At 32.8% G+C, this 21,039-nt stretch overlaps 2 protein-coding genes across 2 annotated transcripts; one reads left to right on the forward strand and one right to left on the reverse strand.

Annotated features, from left to right (window-relative positions):
- The first annotated feature begins 782 nt into the window (after window positions 1-782).
- On the forward strand, window positions 783-13,420 carry LOC123655293 (ATP-dependent DNA helicase DDX11-like). Its single transcript, XM_045591107.1, has 15 exons — window positions 783-905; window positions 998-1,136; window positions 1,241-1,361; window positions 1,458-1,795; window positions 2,591-2,757; window positions 3,150-3,390; window positions 3,817-4,084; window positions 4,228-4,529; window positions 4,705-4,890; window positions 5,098-5,301; window positions 5,408-5,596; window positions 12,330-12,436; window positions 12,642-12,802; window positions 12,960-13,060; window positions 13,252-13,420. The coding sequence occupies exons 2-15, from the start codon at window positions 1,014-1,016 to the stop codon at window positions 13,342-13,344; spliced, it is 2,601 nt and encodes an 866-aa protein (XP_045447063.1). The 5' UTR covers window positions 783-905; window positions 998-1,013; the 3' UTR covers window positions 13,345-13,420.
- Window positions 13,337-16,024, reverse strand: LOC123655292 (NAD-dependent protein deacylase-like). The gene is made up of 4 exons (XM_045591105.1): window positions 15,464-16,024; window positions 15,196-15,390; window positions 14,768-14,927; window positions 13,337-13,944 (listed from the first exon to the last, which is right to left on the reverse strand). Exons 1-4 carry the CDS (start codon window positions 15,776-15,778, stop codon window positions 13,739-13,741), a joined length of 876 nt encoding a protein of 291 aa, XP_045447061.1. The 5' UTR covers window positions 15,779-16,024; the 3' UTR covers window positions 13,337-13,738.
- Window positions 16,025-21,039: the final 5,015 nt, after the last annotated feature.

The following is a 21,039-nucleotide window of genomic DNA, read 5'->3' on the forward strand; positions in this document are numbered from 1 at the left end:
CAGTTGAATGGTTATCCCGCTATCGGTCGGCTTTATAAGTTTCAAGATGGTAGTGGAACTGTGTTATCCCTTAGTCGCCTCCTACGACACCCACGGGAAGAGACGCTGGTGGCTATATTCTTTATTGCCGTAGCCACACAGCTTAGTGTCAAAAATAAGTAAAGAAAAATATGGTGACACCAATATGGAAGATAATAAGTTATCGACTCCCAAAAAGAGGCAAAGGAAATAAATGTTTGGTCGTTGCGCTTGAATATGATTATTTGCGGAGAAATGAGTTGCCCACAGTTTTACAATAATTAATGTCTTTGAAAGGTGCTAAATTATTTAATGGAAGTGTGACATCGTTATGGCGACTTTTAAATAAAATTGGATTTCCTTAAAATAAAATAAAGTTAACAAACGGAAAAGTGCGTGAAAACTTTGTGACATTCTTAGAAAAGGCGAAAAACATTACGGATTGGAACAACGTAGTATTCCTTGACTAGACATGGTTGAACGCCGATCATACTGTTGGCAAAGTATGGATAGACGACACTGCTCATTCTTCGACTAAAGTACCGGAAGGTAAAGGCGAACGACTAATAATTTGCCACGTGAGCTGTGTTAATAGTTTTGTCGATAGCTCATTTCTCGCGTTTAACACCACCCTTAAAATATTATTTATTCACTATAGCGATGATTAATTTTTAATAAGCATTAACCGCATTTGTACTCGATAATCGAATTACATCAATTAATTATGCATGGTCACCTCACTATAGAGTTAATTTGACATGTGTCACCGTACCCATCCTACGTGAAATAGACTATATGTTGCACATATGTTGTCATTTGTTCATTTGTTGTTATAATTGGCGGCAAACACTTATGATATTTTTATTTTAACAAATTAACAATATCAAGTATAACGTTAAATCTATCAATCAATCAATCATCTTATCGCCTTAATTTGACTAAAGACTTAAATTAAAAGCTTTTGAGTCATTCGTTCTAGTTTTTGAATCCGAATAATGATGACCCCCACATTTTCGTTTCCTTTTGAACCTTATGAAATTCAGAAAAAGTTTATGAAAGAGTTATATTTTACCATCGAAAATAAGCACTGTGGTATATTTGAAAGTCCTACAGGAACAGTCAGTATAACTTTATATAATTAGTTTATAGAATAAGAACGAAAAATTAACTGATTTGCTTGTTATTACTCATTTGTATTTTATTAGTCAATTGTTTATACCAGGGTAAATCATTAAGTATTTGCTGTAGTGCTCTGCAGTGGCTAAAAGATAGCAACAAGAAAAATGTAGAAAAGTTAACAAAGGAAATAGATCAAATTAAACTTGAACTTGCAAATAATGCTGGTAAAAACCTTTTCTTTATTTCTGTATATATCTTTAATTTCTTTGTAATAACTAATTTTTCATTTTATAATCAATACAATTTATTTACAATTACAGATTCGAATGATTGGCTCCAAGAGGAGTATGATAAAATAAAGAAAAATCAAACCTTACTAAATTTACAAAATCAACTTGATCAAATAAAAAAAAGGGAATTAGAATTTGATGAATTAAAAAAGAGAGTAACCAAACAATGTAATAATTGGAATAAAAATGAACATTATTTTGTAAAAAAAGAGAAAGAGACTAAAACAAAAAGTGAAGACGATTTAGAAGAAAAAGAAAATATCGATGACCAGGATCTTATTGTTGAGAGCATAGATAATGAAGAAGATGAGTCAGACAGTGAAGAGATTATTGCAGATAATGAAGCTACCGAAGATAATAATACAAAGGTATCATCTACCATACCATTCTTTCTTAAATTTTGTTTAAAAACTTTGCTTTCAAATAATAATAAAAAATTGCCTGAAAATGGTTTTTGAACTCTTTATCTAAAAAAAGTGTCCAGTCCTGTTAATGGTAAGCAGTTATCGTAGCCCATGAACATTTGCGACAACAGTAGTGTTGTAAAATGTGATTTAATATTTTGAATGTAGTTTATGTAATTAATCTATTAAGTATCTGGGTGACCGAGCTTGGCTTTTTGAAAATCATATTTAAATACGATTTTACCGACATAATAATAAAAAATATAAACTGGTTATTTAAATAAAAAATCATGAGTGCAATTAGAAAGAAGAAAGGAAAAAAATAGTCGATCTGGAGATATGAAGATTTCAACTGTGGTCTTCTCGGTCGATCTTGACCAGCCGATTTCCCACCTGAGCTATTACAACTTTATTAACGATTGCGAAATTTACCTTCGTATTTTAATGATATTGTAGCCATTTTTTTATTGCCTAAAAACAAGGATAAAATGATATTTTCTATAAATGAATTCTAGCTAAATTGATTTATCGCCCCCAAAATCCCCTGCATACTAAATTTCATGAAAATTGTTGGAGCCATTTCCGAGATTCAGATTATATATTATGTTTACAAGAATTGCTTGTTTGATAATATTAGATATAATTTTGATAACTAAAAACATAATTGAATCGAGAGCTAAGTTGAGAGATTGTTTGAGAACTGAATGTTTATTTATTACATTAATAACAATTTTGTCTGATTTATAAATATGTTTATAGATTTACATAAGTAGTAGAACACATAGCCAACTGTCACAGTTTGTGGGTGAAATTAAAAGGACAGTTTTCAAAGATAATACTAAAGTAATCACTCTTGCTTCAAGACAACATTACTGTGTAAATTCTGATGTGAATAAATTAAAAAATGTCAATCTGATTAATGAAAGGTAAGGTATTACTTACATAAAATATTTTGAGAATGAAACATATGTTTGTAATAATTAAATATTTTTTATCATCTTGATTTTCTTTAAATTGGGGTTTTTCAATTCATTTCAAAATTAAAACTATAAATTACATTTTACTGAATATAAAAATAGTAAACAATAAAGACATTTTATTCAGCAACCCTATAAGCGAAAATTCTCCTGCATTGGCAAATTTACAGACCATAAATACTATAATCATTTTGACCATTCATTCCTGTTCCTAACTGTAAGCTCATTAAGAAAAAACATTTAAGTTATTTCTTCTCTGAGGTAAAAACCTAATTGCATTTGTTAATATGTACACATGGAAGAATATTTTTCTATTACTGTTTTTGTATATAAAATTACAGATGTATCGATATGCAAAAGTCTAAAAACAAGTCAACTTCCATTGCTGAAGAGGGTAAGGTATTAAAAAGAATAAAAACGAAATCTTGCTCAGCATGCCCATATTATAACCAGAACAATATAGCAAAGTTAAAAGATCAATTATTAGTTGGTGTACTGGACATGGAAGACATAATTAAATGTGGTAAACAATTAAAAGCCTGCCCTTACTATGCTTCAAGGATGGCTTTGAATGAGTCAGAGGTAAATATGATTATCATTGCATTTTATGTAGCTTTCTCTAACAACGCCTATAATTTTTTATAGGACATAAGAATTTTTAAGGTAACTAGACTAATGTTTGCAAATAAACTAATAGAGTAGTAGATTTGTAAACACTATAATCAAGTAATTTTTTCACATATATTATTCAGCTTGTAACATTCCACTGCTAGCCATAGGCCTCCATGTAGGAGAACATTCAAAATAATACACATATTCATGCATCCTTCTACATGCACATCTATATTCAGCTGTAAATTTTATGAATAATTCACTACCTGATGTTGAGAATAGTAGTTAATAGTATAAATGAAAATTCTTCAAAGCATATAGCTTAATGCAGTTGGTGTGCATGCTTGTTGTGAATTAATTAATTTGTCACATAATTTTTTCATATAAAAATTTCAGGTAGTTCTGATAAGCCATGCTGGTATAGTTAGCAGTGGAGCAAGATCTGGCATATCTCTCAAACTACAAGATAATGTTCTAATCTTAGATGAAGCTCATGGTCTGACTGCAGCCTTGGAAAATGCCCACTCAGCCCCAGTTTCTTCTAAGCAATTATCATCAGTAAAGACATTTTTGGAATTCTATATCAATAAATATACAAATAGATTTAGTAGCAGGAGTCTTTTACAGTTGAATCAACTGAATTTTGTTATTGGAAAGCTATTAGGTATTGTATGACATTTTTATTCATAAAATTTATTCCTACTGCCATGTTTCTAATGAGGGTTAACAGTATGAGCAAACAACATTACTTATTGAAAACATTGTGATTAAAAAAATTACTACTTAATATAGTAATTATCTTCTTAGGCTTTATTAGACCAAAACTATTCAACAACAAGAAACAAGAGTCAACAATACATACACTTGAAGATTTCGTAATAAAATTGGAAATAGATCACTTGAACTTACGACCCCTAGTGGAGTTCTCTAGAAACACTAGATTGGCTCCAAAATTACACGGTTTTTCATTGAGATATAATCAACAAGAACTTGAGGCAGAGAATAATAAACAAAAATGTAACAAAAAAGCTTCATTCAAGGAGTTTCTTAGTAATATGTCCAAGAATAAAGATGGAAATGATCAACTTGAGCAAAAGCCAAAAGAAGAAGTGAAACCGAGTGATCAGGTAAATTTTTTAAATAGTTACATCAGTTACAATATTACAAATTAATATTTTGTTATGTTGATAATTGACAATTTTTAAGTCCAATTTTATTTATTATATGCATTTCTTTGCAATGTTTATTTATAGAGTTTATTCAGTACATTTTTATAATGTTTAGGCAACATTGCAAACTGAGACTTCGGCTGGCAGTGGGTTGTATGCAGTAATGGATTTCTTAGAGATGTTGTGTGACCGAAGCGAAAATGGCAGAGTTTTAGCACAAGTTGGTGAAACTGGATTACTTAAATATCTATTATTAAATCCAGCTGAACATTTTCACCAAGTTGTCAATCAATGTAGATCTGTAAGTCTTCATATTTAAATGTATACTATAATATTATATAACTTGAAATACAAAATTTCAAGTCAATACAAAATTTTTATTGTATGAAAAAAATTTACCAACCAAATTCTAATTCAGACTAATATAGCAACTAGTTTTTTTTTTTTTAATTTTTATTTCAAACTGCAATTCTCTGGATTTCTCTTACATTTATATTAAAAATTTCAGGTAATTGTAGCTGGAGGTACAATGGAACCAGTTAATGAATTTCTCACATTGCTCACAAACAATAAGTCTGATGCAGAATGTGTAAATGTAGTTAAATGTGAGCACGTAGTTTCACCTGATAATGTCTTAGGGGTTTGTCTATCAAAAGGTCCTTCAAATGTTAATTTGAACTTCTCATATGAAAAACGGAAATCTACAGATTTGGTAAGTTTTATAACACTATTTTATTCAAATAAATTTTCATATATTTTGGTATGTAACATAGTACCATCTAATAAAAATTTTAAATAACTATTTACATATTTTTTAGTTAAAAGAAGTTGGTTGCATATTGAGAAATGTTTGCGCTGTTGTGCCTCATGGTGTTGTATGTTTTCTACCCTCATATTCATATGAGCAGAAGTTATATGAACACTTGAATTCTACTAAAGTTATTGATATCTTAAGTAAAAAGAAAAATATATTTCGGGAACCAAAATCAGCTTCTGAAGTAGATGAGGTATGTTTAAAAAGTTTGCTTAATATCATAATGATTGTTTTTGGTGAGTATATTTGTTTTTTAACGGACTTCAAAAAAAAGAGGAGGTTACTCTTTTTTTTTTCTTTTTGTAATTTTTTTTTAATTTCTCAACTCAACCGTATATATATATATATTTTATGTATGTTCGGGGATAACTCCGTCGTTTATGAACCGATTTTGGAACACGTGCTAGTGTATCTTTCCTGTTATTTGGTGGAAATTTTTGTGTTTATTGTTGAATTTTGTATACTGTGCGGGTTTGTTTTGTATAGTAGTGCTGTTTTTTTGTGTAATAAGTGGTAGTCCCTAATATGGAGTGGGACGCTTCACCTCCTCTTGATGGGGGAGGTGGCGGCGTTGGCGGCAATAAAAGACGCTTGTCAATGGATCCTGATCCTGAAAGTGTTAAGTAAGCCTGTCATCCGTCTGCCTCTGTGCAAGACACGTATACTGATCCAGATTTCACAGGTAATAAAGTTGCTCATAATCAGGATGATAAAGCTCCCTTTTCTGTTCATATCTCTAAATTGGAATCTGTGCAAAAACCTGGTCCATCTATTCGCCTTCTCAATTTCGCACAGTTCCTTCATAAGAACTCCATAAATGGAATTGTTAACGGAGGCATTAAAAACCTAGGCAGAAATAGGATTTCTGTAGATTTTTTGTCGACTGATCTAGCAAATTTATTTGTCCATAATCTTATTCTATCCGCAAATAACTACGAGGCTTCTATCCCACAATATCAAGTCACGAGGATTGGTGTGGTCTGCTTTGTCCCTATTGAATGGTCTTTATCAGATATGGTTGAGGGAATGGAACACCCTCATAACTGAGATAAAGTCATCAAAGCTCGTCGCCTAAATAAAAAACGAATTACCGATGGAAAACCCGAATGGATACCTACTACTACAGTTGCCTTAACCTTTCTCGGACAGAATTTACCTGAGAGAGTATTTTGTTTTCACGCATCCCTTCCACTTTCTTTGTACCAATTACCGATAATCCAATGCTTTGCTTGTTGCCGTTTTGGTCATAATAAGGGCCAGTGCCGTTCCACCCCCCGATGCTACAAATGCGCTCAACCTCACTCTGGCGAAACCTGCTCTGTCTCAGATGAAAATGTCTCTTGTCTTTTCTGCAGAGGCAATTATAAGTCTACAAATTCTTCAAAATGTCCGGAGCATGAAAGGCAAAAACAAATCAAACTAATTATGACCAAAGAGAGTATTGGTTACACAGAGCTCTTCTACCATTCCCTCTAGCGCCTAGCGTAAAACGATGTTCAGTACTCCTCGTCCTAGTACCCCTTTGCGCCCCTCTTATGATGTTTATGCTCATTCCTCCATCACCAACTCTCCTAAATCTACCATGCCTAACCTTTGTGCTTTTCATAATCCCCAAATGATTGAGCCAACCCCAAATTCCCCAAACAATTAACGATAATTTCATTGAGATTTTGATCTGCGCTCTTGTCAACATGATCTCCAAGTTTGGAGACGCTTTACCAAACAATGTCCTAAGTTTATTGCAAACACTTATTTCTACTTTAGTTAATAAAAATGCTGGGTCGCACGATCATTGAATGGAATTGTAGAAGTATTCGAAATAAAAAACATGAACTAATTTATTTAATCAATAAATATAAACCTGCAATATTTGCTCTTTCAGAATCTAGGCTTCAGCCTCTTTCTATATTTAGAGTACCTGGCTGCTCATGCTTACGTGATGACAGAGATGAACGCTACGGAGGGTCCGCTCTTCTGATTGATAGAACTGTTACCTTCTCGCAAATTCATATCTCTTACCATGGTTCTGGTTTTCAAGTAATTGGTGCTAAAACATTTAATATATATATTTTTTAAATCTATTTACCACACCCTAGTTCAGCATTAATTTCAGAATTAAAGAATATCTTATCCACATTTTCGTCTCCTCTTGTCATCTTAGGAGATTTTAATGTTCATCACACCCTCTGGGGTTGCGGTAAATGTGACTCAAATTCCTCATCACTGTTGTCATTTTTGGATAATCTCAATTTATGTGTCTTAAATGATGGTACTCCGACAAGAAGAGGTGCCCCGAGTGAAAAACCTAGTGCAGTTGTTTGAGTTTAGTCATGTCCTTCTTGTGGATGGTCTTATCGAACTCATTCGATAGTGATAACTTTCCCATAGTAATAAATTTTGATTCCGCTCCTAATAAATCTGCTCCTCTCCCACCTCTCTTAAAATACCGAACTCAGAAAGCTGATTGGCGTAAATTCTCATCTTTTCTTGATTCTAAAATTGCTACTCTTCCTCCGGTCTCTGACAATAATTTTTTACTGTGTTATGAGTACATACCACGATATAGTTTTTTGAGGATTTTTATTTTGAAATATCGACAAAAATCGTCAAAAAACTATATCGTGGTATATACTCGTTTATACTTAAAAATAGACTATGTTTATTTGGTGTCTAACCTCTGTAGCTGACGTAGATGACACAATTCCACTTAAAAATTCTTTTCTAGACAAAATACCTTCGCCCCCATGGTGGGACTCTGAATGCACAGATAGTATTCGGAAACGCAAAGCTGCTGAGGTTACCTATCTTTCAGATTTATCGATGATTAATTACCTAAATTTACAGAAAACAACTGCTAAGACTAAGCGCTTACTCTCAAAGAAAAGGTCTAGTGGGTGGCGTAACTTCTGCGAGTCTTTGTCACCGCGAGCTCCTGCCTCGCTTGTGTGGAGAAAAATAAAATCTTTTAGACAAATTTTTCAGGATGATCGTAACGTCTCTTCTAACGATTCCTCTTACCGGTTGCCTAATTTTGTTATTAATCTAGCTCCTCCCTATGTTCCTTCTGAAAAAATTTTTTTTATGTCCTCCCTCTTCCATGACTTCAGAAAGATTCAACGACTCCTTCTTAAACGAACTACTTTGTGCCCTTGATGGACTTAAGGATTCTTCGCCCGGAATCGATGGTATCCCATACTCCTTCATTATGAAATTCCTCACTTCTGTTAAACTATATCTGCTTGATAACTTTAATTTGATCTATAGCTCCGGAAGTGTCCCTGATTCGTGGAAAACTCATATTATCATTCCTATCCTAAAACCTAATAAAAACCCCAGGTATCCTTCTTCATATAGACCAGTTGTTCTTTCATCTGTTATGACTAAAATTATGGGACGCCTTATTAAAAATAGATTAGAGTGGTTTATAAAGAGTCGAGGCCTATTGTCTGAATACCAATTTGGCTTTAGGAAGGGTATGGGCTCTTTAGATAGCTTCAGCATCTTTACCACCGATGTTTGGCATGCCCTTAGCTCTGGGAAACATGTTATTGGCGCCTTCCTTGATATATCATCTGCATACGATAACGTTAAGCTCCATATTCTCCGTCAGAAAGTGTTTAACTTAAACTTGCCGATGAGAATGATCAATATTGTTTTTAATCTTTACTCTGCCCGATACATTACGGTTCGTGTCCAAGGATTATTACTTCCAAAAAGAATAGTCTGGAAAGGGCTTCCTCAGGGCTCCGTTCTGAGCCTCCTTTTGTACAATTTGTTTACTTTCGACCTTGACAAATCGGTCCTCTGTTTTTGCAATATTCTGCAATATGCTGATGACATTGCTCTTTATTCTTGTTCTTCATCATTTTCCGAGGCCACTTTTAAATTTAATTCTGCCCTGCGCTACTTAAATAATTGGTTAACTGATTATGGTCTTACCTTGTCTGTCCCAAAATACTCTGGCATCGTTTTCACTCGAAAACGCTCTGTTCCAGATAGCGTGTCTCTTCACATCAATAATTAACCTATTGCCATTCAGAATCACGTAAAATTTTTGGGAGTGATACTGAACTGCAAAATGTCGGGCGTTCAACATCAAAATTATATTTCTTACAAATGTGAAATTATAGTTGGAGCAATGAAAATGTCTCCTACTAATGCCCTTCAAGTGGAATTGGTTGATCCTCCTTTACATCTACGCAGACAGTTCTTATGTGACAGGTTCCTTATTAATGCCGTACAAAACTTTTCTCACCCTTTAATTGATAAATTCCATGATCTCAATCAGCTTATTAATAATCCAAATTTTTGGATCTATAAAGATAAACCTCCCTTTACTAAATCTTTTCTTAAAATCAACATCAATGGTATATATCAGTTTGAGAAAAATCCACTATTCACGTATAGCTACGATTCCTTGATATATCACCCTAGAATTATCTTGAACCTAGGAGTTACTAAAGAATTACCTGGCGCTGCACTTGAGTTTAATAGAAAAATTGATTCGGACTGGTCGAAATGGTTGCATTTCTTCACTGACTAATCTAAAATTAACCCCGAGTTAAACGTTAGTTCTGCTGTCTGGATTCCTAAATACAATATTATCTTGAACTACAAACTGCCTCCTCTTTCCTCCACTTTCTCAGGTGAATTTATTGCCATTTTAGAAACTCTCTTGTATATTGAATCACATGGTCTTAATAAATCTGTAGTATTCACTGACACTCGAAGCTGCCTCCAGGATTTATTGAAAAGTCCATTTCATGATAAAAATAATCTTCTCATTTCTCTAAAGATAAAAGAGACACTGTTCAAATGTCATCAGTCGAATATTGAAGTAGCGCTTGCTTGGATACCGACTCACAGCGGTATAGCAGGTAATGAGATGGCAGATATATGTGCAAAAGACGCCATTACACATAGGCTGCGATAAATGTAATAAATGCTTTTCCCGAGACTTTAGAAGTTTGGCTAAGCAATGCCTTATAATGCCTTTAAAATAATCTTGGGATAGATTATGGCAATCTTCAAGACTAGTTACAGGTAAATATTATGGCAATATGAAGCCTATTAAGCCATGGTTTTTTAAATACTCCGACCTAGGTAAAAAAATTACGTCGATAATTATCCGTATACGATTGGGTTTCTCCTGCACACCTGTGTTCTTGGCTAAGTTGCGCATTCGTGACAGTTCCTTATGTGAATGTGGCTTGGAGGAAGGATCTCTCGATCATTTGTTTTTTAATTGTCTGAAATTAACTGTATGATATGCTTCCCAAAAACATTCCGCGGCCGGTTAGTGTTTGTTTTCTTCTAACTTTAGTGCCATCTTTTTTTTTGTACTGTCTTAGCTAAGTTTATTAGAATCAATGATATAAAATTATAACTTACCAATAAATTAAAATTAAATAATCATGTCAAATATTTTCAACTAACCGCAGCTTAAGCGGCTTATCCCACTATTGTACTGTCAAACACGGACCGTCTCCGGATTTATACACTTTCAGCACTTGTCATTGGCAAAATCATCGGCGAAAAACTGTTGGAGCCATAGTCTTAAAAAGAAGAAGAGAAGAAGAACCGATTTTGATCATTCATTTTTTTGTTGGAAAGGAGACATCCCTAGTTTGGTACCATGATAAGGAAACCAGGATCTGATGATGGGATCTTAGAGAAATCGAGAGAAACTCTCAAAAATCCGCATACCTTTTTACTGGGTATACCCATTTTGATGATTTTTAAGTAAGTAATCTTTGATAATGCGTATTTACTTGACTATTTTTTCGTCTACCTACGTTGTATTACTTGTCCATATAATTGAAGTCGGTTTTTCTTCGTTTGCCTGCAAACATAATTATGTAAGAATATAAATAATAAATAGTTTTTGGTAGAATTTTCTTTTTAATTATTCAGAAAAAAGTGTACAAAAAAGACACTAAGTTAGGGCACAGCAGGAATTTCCTGCTCTAAATATGGAGCAGCCAGACTGGAGTAGTACAGAAACCTCCTCCTTACAGAAGTCCAGAGCTAAATAATACTGTTTTCAAGCAGTATTGTGTACCTGTTGGTGAGTAAGCATGCTGTGTGGATACGGCAGTAAAGAATATAGCCTCTCCTTCTCTTTCCGTGGATGTCGAAAGAGGTGAATAAGGGATAACATGGTTCCATTACCATCTAGGAAATTATGAAGCCGACCGATGGCGGGATAACCATACAACTGCTGGCTATAACATGAAATACACATGCAAACGGGCATACAAAACGGGCTGCAGCGTCTTAGATGCGACAAAGCCAGCGCTGCGGTCACCAACCTGCCTGTCCAGCGAGGTGACTTTCGGCAAAACACATGAGTTCACACCATTTTTTGCTCGAACTTGTGGAGGCCTATGTCAAGCAGTGAACTGCGATAGGCTGAAGTGAGTGAGCGATAAGGTGATCAGAGCTCCTGGGGGGATTGGGAATTGGGTCGGCAACGCGCCTGCAATGCTTCTGGTGTTGCAGGCGTCTATAAGCTATGGTAATCGCTTACCATCAGGTGAGCCATTAGCTTGTTTGCTGACCAAAAAACTAGAAATTGATATAAATGGTATTATATTAATTTTTGATAATGGTTAATAATAAATAATAATAAATAAATAAATATCTACATAATACACACACGGTCGTCTGTTCCTAAAGTAAGCAACTTAATGCTTGTATTATAGGTAACAGCTGACTGGTATAGTTATGTATATTTTTTTTTCGATAAACATACTTATAAATAAAACATATATGAATATATAAATAAATATTTATATTACACCCAGACTCGGGGTGGGAATCGAACCCATAACCCTCGGAGCAGAAAGCAGGGTCACTACAAATTGCGCCAACGAGCTAGTCAGTTAATGGATATATTAAATTTTTATATTTTTTTTGGTTAACAGGTTTTACAAAAATATGCATCAGCTATTAATAGTAAGGAATCGAGAACAAAAGGAGCTCTCTTATTTAGTGTAGTTGGAGGAAAACTTAGTGAAGGGTTAAATTTTAGGTATGTTTACTGTTTTGTCTGCTATTTAAATATTTTATTTAGATAAAATCTGTAAATTTACTTTTACATTTTTAATCTAATTAATAAGAATATAAGATTATTAAAATTAATTGTAAGTATTTTAAATGTATATCATTCTGCTATACTTTGTATGTAAAATTGTATTATTTTGAATAGTTTTAAAAAGAGCTATTTTATTCTTCAGTGATAATTTAGGTCGGTGTGTAATTGTAATTGGTATGCCATATCCAAACATAAAATCACCAGAATTACAGGAAAAGATGACTTTCATGAACAAAAGAGACCCTGGTACGGGAACCATATATTATGAAAATTTGTGTATGAAAGCTGTCAACCAGTGCATTGGTAAATGAAGTCAAAATATTTTTTAGCCATATTGATATTTATTTAAACCTTAGGTCAATTATCGTTCTGTCTAACGAAAATCGCTCTCTTAAAACCAATTATACTAATAATTAAAATACTAATTATTTATTTAAAAACTTTTATATTTGTTTTTTAGGTAGAGCTGTGAGGCATGCTAATGACTATGCCTGTATTTTGCTAATAGATGAAAGATATTCTAGGCCTCAAACAATTTCGGCATTACCATCTTTTATACAGGTACATTTTGTATTTATATGAACAAAAGGACTTAATCAATAGTCCTACTTTAGTGGGTTAGTTACACTAATTATTGTAAATTTCTAACCACATCTAGTTTAGAAAAAAAAAAATCTGTGCTCACCTCTCCAGACAGCAAAAATCTGTATGCTAATAATTAACAATCTAACTTGTAACTCTTAATTTTACAGAAGTCATTAATGTCAAACTGTACATTTGGTCAAACAGTAGGAAGCATAGCCAAGTTTTTTGGAAAACATAAAGAAAAAATGGCAGTTCAATAATAATAGTTTATTGTACACTTTTTAAGTTGAAAACCCTAAAAAACTGTGATAAACAATATAATATTTTATATTTTTATTTTTAATGTGTTTCATTAACTCGTTAATTACCTAAATTCATCATAATATATATATGTCGCAGAGTATGAATACGGAACGTCAAGTGTTTGACTTGTTGTGTTGTATTCAGATAATGTCAGTTGTCAATTATCAGCCATTAGAGTAGGGCGAGCGATGCGACACACTTCTCGTTAGCGTGGCATACAGAAATGTTGTGCTGAGATATCATCTGACTTCACCACGTTCCGAGTATGGAGGAAGACCTACACCCACACCACACATCTCTTCGACATACTAGTTGTACATTTTATTCTTCAAAACTAAAAATAAAATAAAATCAAAGCGATAAAGCTGTAGGTAGTGTTGCTCCACAAGGCCCTTCAAAATAATAATGGAAATCGGGCGTAGCGGGAGTAGGTTCTATGTTAAATTCTGCAACAATTGAGCCCCTTTGTGCAGCTTGGGGTGCAAACATTGCAGCAGGGTACACTACTGAGGAGGTTCCTACTACAAGACATATGTCACAGCTGGCCATTACTTCACCTGCAAAAATAAAGCTTTTGATTAATAACCTGCACCATTTATTGAAAACTCATACATATTAATAGAATGCAAATTTATTATTTTCAAGTAACCACCACCAGTAACAATTTGCTTAATCTTTTCAAATCTTATTTAGTCAGACTCAATTGAGGTTCAATGTTAAAATTTGCTCTATTAATGTACTACAAAGTATATAGATATGTGCATTGTCATAATGATAAACAATTTTTATTTATATACGTAATTTGTTTTTAAATAAGAATAGATGTTTTGTATAAAATATTCACTAATAAGGTATACACTCAATTTTAAATTCACGCACATTTAACCTACATTTGAGTATAGAGAATACTGTTAAAAATCTGTTGTTTCTAGGACTAAAGATTTTAGAAAAAAAGATATAAAAATAACAGCAGCATTATTGATAATTATTAGTAAACCATGTAATTTTTCTTAAAATTTAAAATAAAATCAGAAGTGGTGATTAAGTGTCACTTTACTGTTCTATTTATCATATAAATATAGCAAAGAATCAAGTTGTTAGTGCAAATTAGTTCATTGCATTTATAATTTTAGATTTTTTTCTACTGCCTGAACTCAAAAACCTCAACTTTTTACTAAAAAGGGGATCTTTTAAAAAAAAAGTAAGTTTTAGAATAAAAAGGTGAATTTCTCCGAAGATATTACAATCCAAATCAAACGAAGGTACATGAAGTAAAAAGATTCAAATTGTTGGAGCTCCTCAAAGCTATATTTAATATAATAATGAACAGTAAGGTGAATGAATAAAATAAATAACTGTTAAATATAAATATGTATTTACCAGCTTTCTCTAATACAGCAGATTCTAAACTTTCACCAAACCAAACTATATGTGGTCGTAACAGGCCATTGCAATTTGTTTTTTTACAGTGAGGCAAAGATTTGATTGGAATATCTGATCCAACTACATTAGCATCTGGAGCACCACGATTGGCTAGTGCCTAAAATACATATACAAATATTGTCATCACGTATATTAAATTGATCGACTACTTACACACAAAAATGCAAAAGAAGTAAGAAGTGTAAAGGATTTAATATGGAAATCTCATATTCATATCTTTGTTTAAATGTATTTTCTGATTTTAAATTGCTTATGGGAACTACAAGCCTATAAACAGTAACTGATCGAATTTAATTACTACATAAACCTAAAGGCAATCATATTTTGTCTATACAATTAATAATAATGAATAAAAAATAATGTACCTCGCAAATGGGGCTGTCAGTATTGACTAAAACTTCTTTGCATTTAATGCAGCGGGTTTTGAACAAGTTACCATGGAGCTCAATTAAATTCTTTGTCCCTGCTCTTGCATGAAGGCCATCAACATTTTGTGTTATAACTGTTATTTTCTTCTCCTCACCATAAATCTTTTCAAAATTAGCTATTGCTAGGTGACCCTATAAATAAAATATCCGACATGAAGATGTATATTTTATGCTATTTTATTTCGGTAGATATATTGACAGTTACAGCATTTGGTTGAGCTTGTTTTGCTACTTCTCGTCTATAATGGTAAAATTCCCAAACAAGGCTAGGGCTGCTACGGAATGCTTCTGGCGTTGCTAAAGCCGATGCCTGATATTTCCTCCAATATCCACCTGCGCCTCTAAAGGTTGGGATTCCTGACTCAGCACTTATCCCAGCTCCCGATAAAATAACAATTTCTTTCGCTGTTTTTAAAGATTCTTTAAATTTTGTTAAATCACTAGATTGACGTTTGGCCATTGCTTGAAAATTTGTTTGTTTAGCTACTCTACGTACTACACCGATTAAGATTACGCACATAATATTATTTTAAACTAGGTTAGATACTATATAGTTACCCATAAGTATTTAATAATTATAATTTAAATTATATCGAAAATAAATCCAATAAGAGAATTCAATTATTGTTTTGATGGATTGAGAACGAAGTCATATACATATACAGTCAGGCTTGCCAGAAAGTTTTGATTCAAGTCGCTCCATCTATGATCGAAAGTCGCAAAATATTCTTAGCAGTCGCCCAATGAAAGTTTGAAAATACACTAGCATCTCTCTGTCAGTTTTTTATGACAGTCTATCACATGTCTATCATAACCATTGTATATTCAATGTACTCTGTGATGATAACAGACTCTAAATTAAAAATTACCTACCCCACCCCATCCTGCAAAATAATGATATTTGTAATAAAAAAAATACTAATTGATAGATTTTGAATAGCTCAATTCAACTACGTTGTTCTTTTAAATTGCTCACCTCAAATTATATAATTAAAAATCAAAATTTAAAAAAAAAATCAAATATTTTCAAACTCCTATATCTTTTGATCTATTTAATATTTTAAATTGCTCAACGTCTTAAAACCCTGCTCAAGTTGCATTTATAATTGCTCAAGTACAGATTTGAACAGCTCCACTTTCCTTAATTTTTAAATAAATATAAATAGTTTGAACAAATTTAACGTTTAAATCATAAGACAGGTGAACGCTGCGCGTGCGCATAGACAATGATGCGAAGCAAAAAAATTGCGGATGTTCGTAATAAAAAAGATACTAATCGATAGATTTTCAATAGCTCAATTCAACTACGTTGTCCTTTTAAATTGCTCACCTCAAATTATTTCATTAAAAATCAAAAAAGTCGTTGAATAAAATTCATTTATCAATATTTTCAAACTCCTATATCTTTTGATGTATACAATATTTTAAATTGCTCAAAGTGTTAAAGAACTGCTCGAGTTGCATTTATAATTGCTCAAGTATAGTTTGGAACAGATCCACTTCCCTTAATTTTTAAATAAATATATATAGTTCGAACAAATAAAATAATGATTTTGTAAAATAAATACTAATAGATAGATTTTCAATAGCTCATTTCAATTGCGTTGTCCTTTTAAATTGCTTACCTTAGAGTATTTAATTAAAAATCAAAAAAGTCGTTGAAAAATATTCATTTATCAATAATTTCAAACTCCTATATTTTTGTGCTCTAATTGCTCTAATAATAAAAAGAACACTTTGGGTGCACCCTATATTAAGTAATAGATTAGAATATGGGAAGCATCGTACATTGCATTCTAAACTCAGATGTTATCCAGATAATTTTTTTTTCATACTACAGAATGAGTATTTCGTCTTTTGATGAACTCGTATATCTAATTGGGCCACCAATAATCAAACAGGACACACTTTTCCGACTCGCTATAGCCGTTGAAGAAATAATTTTTTATTTTTATTTTATTTTATTTGGGAAACAAACAGTACAATAATACAAAGAAAAAAAAATCTTATAAAACTGATACATAAACCAATAAAGTTTCCAATAGTAAATAATTCATGAATAAGCTAAAAAAGCACACATTAATAAGAAATAATCGATACACACAGAAATATAAATAATTCAAACAGTAGTAAATTGAATAATTAGGTAAACATGTACGAATAGAAAAGAAACATTTCATACAATTATCAATTAAATAATAAATAATTAAAAGATAACAAATTCAGATATATACAACACTAGCTGTGCCCGCGGCTTCGCCCGCGTTGAAATTAGTATGTCACAAAGTTTTCGCGGCAAACTTCCAGTGAAACTCTCATCAAAATCGGCTTAGCCGTTCCGTAAACATTCCTCTTGTCAATGGTGGAGCCCTCTCTCCAATGGTGAAACCGCATGAAAATCCGTTCAGTAGATTTTGGGCGAATCGATCACATACACTTTTGGGAACTTGGATTTATAATGATACTATTAAGATATTTAACGCAAATTATTTTTTTTATTTCAGACAATCGTTCAAGTTGAAATCAATCAGTTGAAATGCTTATCAAACTGAGTAAATTTTTGAAAGGCACACGTATAATTTAATAGTTATTTTTATAAAACCCCTTTATACACCACATTTTTAGTTTTATTTTCAGGCTGTATATGTTTCATACAAACTATCCACCCCTAAATAAATCCCGTTAGCGGTGGAATATCGTAAAATTCGTTCTTAGCGGACGTCTGCTAACTATAATCTACCTCCCTGCCAAATTTTATCATTGTCCAACCTGGATGGATAGAACATTCAGTGGTTTTTGAGTTCTCGTGATGAGTGAGTTAGTGATTTTTTTTCTTATATATATATAGATTACGATGCATTATTTGGACACCTCCTCACCATCTATAGAGCATATATTTTAAATTTCAAGTCTCTTACTTCAAAAACATAGTACTTTCATACAAACTTCCAACCCCCATTTTATCCCCTTAGGGGTCGAGTTTCGTAAAATCAGTTCTTAGCGGATGTCTACGTCCTATAACGAGCCTTCCTGCCAAATTTCAAGTTTGTAGGTGGTATAGTTTCGGATATTTCGTGATGAGTGAGTGACCTTTCGCTTTTATATATATTATAGATTAAAAATTAATCATTCCAACTATAATACAATTATAATTAAATTAATTTATAACAAAATCAAACTAACCTACTAGAAATTCATGAATTATGTAAATAATTAATGATAAATTAAAAATTAAAAATTTATTGCATATCGTAATTCACTCCTTAAAGATTGTACTGAGCTAGTAGCAAAATCAATGTGATGAAAACATTGGTTGTACATTTTACATGCTCTAAAAGTAAAATTATTCTGCGTATATTTCGATGGCTCCTAAGTATACTGAGTCAACTAACAACTTTTGATGATTTCATTTTTTAAGATATTAATAACATTTACTTCATTTCATATCTACCCATGTAACAAAAAAATAATGTTATTAGAAGTAGAGTTGACTCAGTATACTTAGGATAGGTGGCGAATGCTAGCGCGACCCCTCTCGCCCCACCAGGCGGATGACTGCTAACACGTGGTGGTTTTTAGTCAGTAGGAGTCTGACATAACCCTCTGGCGCCCCCGCGCTTTAGGGTGGCGCATCTGCGCTTATCCATGACGGATTTTCCCCACGTAAAAAAAAAAAAGTATACTTAGGAGCCATCGATTTGGTCCTAGTTCTAGGCACATAAAATAGGGACTGATTACGTGTATTTATTTTGGGACACCTAAATAATATATTACTTATTAGATAAGGGGAATCATAAGTTACGAAGTAACTTAAATAAAAATATTTGATTTTTTAAATACAATTAATATATATCCACGGGATTTTGAAACCCATGTCCTTTTTTATTTCTAAAATATGCTATTTTTTTTAAATTAAGGTTCATCTATAAGTTCTTCTACTTTTTCGTTTGTAACAACTGATCGGGACGCAGACAGATCGCGTAGGGAAATCACGCGCACGCGTGTAGTCGTATTCAATCTTGCCGTGCGACTGACCAACTAAGTTGGATAGTCAGCGAGCTTGTATAAGGTGCCCGTGCTAACGAACAGTTGGACAACTTTTTAATTGTACGTCGATCGGAAGTGAATTTCGATTCTGATACGATCGGTATCCAATTAATTAGTTGGACAACTTAGTTGGAGATGATGTGCGAGCTTCCATATGTCACTATACCTATTAGTATACTCTGCGATTTAGTCGGCCAACTTACAATTGTATGTCTGCGGGAGCACTAAAACATTTTAGTGAAGATAAGTTCATTCACCTCAGTTATGTTTTCTATCCCCCTCACACGTTATTTAAAATAGCCATGCTATGTACAAAAACCCCCAATCAATATGTGCGAAGGAGCAGACAGACATGATCATTATTTAGCACGAAAGCATGCTTTTTTTTGAGCAAATGCTACCTATAAGTATATATATTATAGTAGTAATTTTTGAACGCATTGTTTTCCAAGCAAAAGGATTTGTAGAGGTACTGTGGAACCAACGCCCTTCGATAGTGTTCCCACTAGATTACAACATGGAGTTATTCAAGGGGAAGACCAACAAATTCCTGAAAGACTTGAACATTGAGTAGTTACTCTGATGCTGCAAATTTTTTGCTCATTGCTCACCCATTTGCTCACTTTTTTTTTATTAAAAAAATGATGATTTTATTTAGTTCTGTCTGCAGGACCACTTGGTTTACTATTATCACTACACGCTCACTGGCAGAGAGTTTGCTAATAAATAGCATGTGTATTGGTGTTTATGCTTTGAACATGCTTATCTAAGAGCATGCTTATAACAAGCATACTGTAGGTAGAAGAATAAGCATGCTTATTATTAGTACATGCTCAAAAAATTGACGGTCGTTTGATTTTTTATCCTGCTAACTACAGTGCGGGTCGAAGGGGATGTTGTGAGCGCGTCTAAACAAAACAGATTTGCTTATGAGCATGCTAGTATCGACCAGTTATTCTAGCCTATCATATTATCTTCCTCTCGTATTTCACCAACAATCGACGGCTTGCATTCCAAGTAAATCATAAGTCTAGTGCAGTCTATTTTGGAAACGTTTTCTATTTGGTGCCGCTATTTTTAGTTATTCTAATAATCCTCTATACATCCACTTATATGTGTATATATAATATGCACCTATGTATATATGAGTATACTAGCGACAATGCTGATACTAAATATACTACAGAATGTCTTTATTTATAGCATGGTTATTAACATAATAACAACATTCAAATATGCGTCGTTAGATTACACGTTGTTACAGAATGCGTTGAGGAAATAAAGGTTCACTGCTCGTTCCCGGTAGGTTATATAAGGCATGATAATATGTAGTCTATGCATATGTTGACCCGGCTTCTTAATAATATTCGTGCCAAATTTGAAGTAAATCCATGCAGTACTTTTTGAGTTTATCCCGGACATACATACAGACAAACAGACAAACAGGCAAAAATTCTAAAAACTATATTTTTGGCTTTTGTATCGACTAAAGATCACACCCCGAGTATTCTTTTAAAAAAATATTCAATGTACAGTTTTGACTTTCCTACCATTTTATTATATATATATATTTATATATTTATATATATTGTAATATCTTATTACACATAGTCTATAGTTTTCTGTGTTTATGTATGTATTCATGTCTATGTATATTTTATCAGAATGCCACCAAAATGATCAACAAACCAATAGTGGTCCTGAAAACCAATGTTAGGACTCCCTTAAACTGAG

This window comes from Melitaea cinxia, chromosome 7, assembly GCF_905220565.1.
Source record: "Melitaea cinxia chromosome 7, ilMelCinx1.1, whole genome shotgun sequence".
In the NCBI taxonomy this organism is placed as follows: domain Eukaryota; kingdom Metazoa; phylum Arthropoda; class Insecta; order Lepidoptera; family Nymphalidae; genus Melitaea; species Melitaea cinxia.

What these genes read in the sequence shown, in the direction of transcription:
- LOC123655293 (XM_045591107.1), top strand. Translation starts at nt 1,014, where the DNA reads ATGATGACCCCCACATTTTCGTTTCCTTTTGAACCTTATGAAATTCAG. An exon ending in AGCAAAAGCCAAAAGAAGAA is followed by an intron (nt 4,530 to 4,704) that starts GTGAAACCGAGT and finishes TATAATGTTTAG; the next exon opens with GCAACATTGCAAACTGAGAC. An exon ending in AGTGAAGGGTTAAATTTTAG is followed by an intron (nt 12,437 to 12,641) that starts GTATGTTTACTG and finishes TTTATTCTTCAG; the next exon opens with TGATAATTTAGGTCGGTGTG.
- LOC123655292 (XM_045591105.1), bottom strand. Translation starts at nt 15,778, where the DNA reads ATGTGCGTAATCTTAATCGGTGTAGTACGTAGAGTAGCTAAACAAACA. An exon ending in CTGACAGCCCCATTTGCGAG is followed by an intron (nt 14,928 to 15,195) that starts GTACATTATTTT and finishes TATGTATTTTAG; the next exon opens with GCACTAGCCAATCGTGGTGC. An exon ending in TGCTGTATTAGAGAAAGCTG is followed by an intron (nt 13,945 to 14,767) that starts GTAAATACATAT and finishes TTATTTTTGCAG; the next exon opens with GTGAAGTAATGGCCAGCTGT.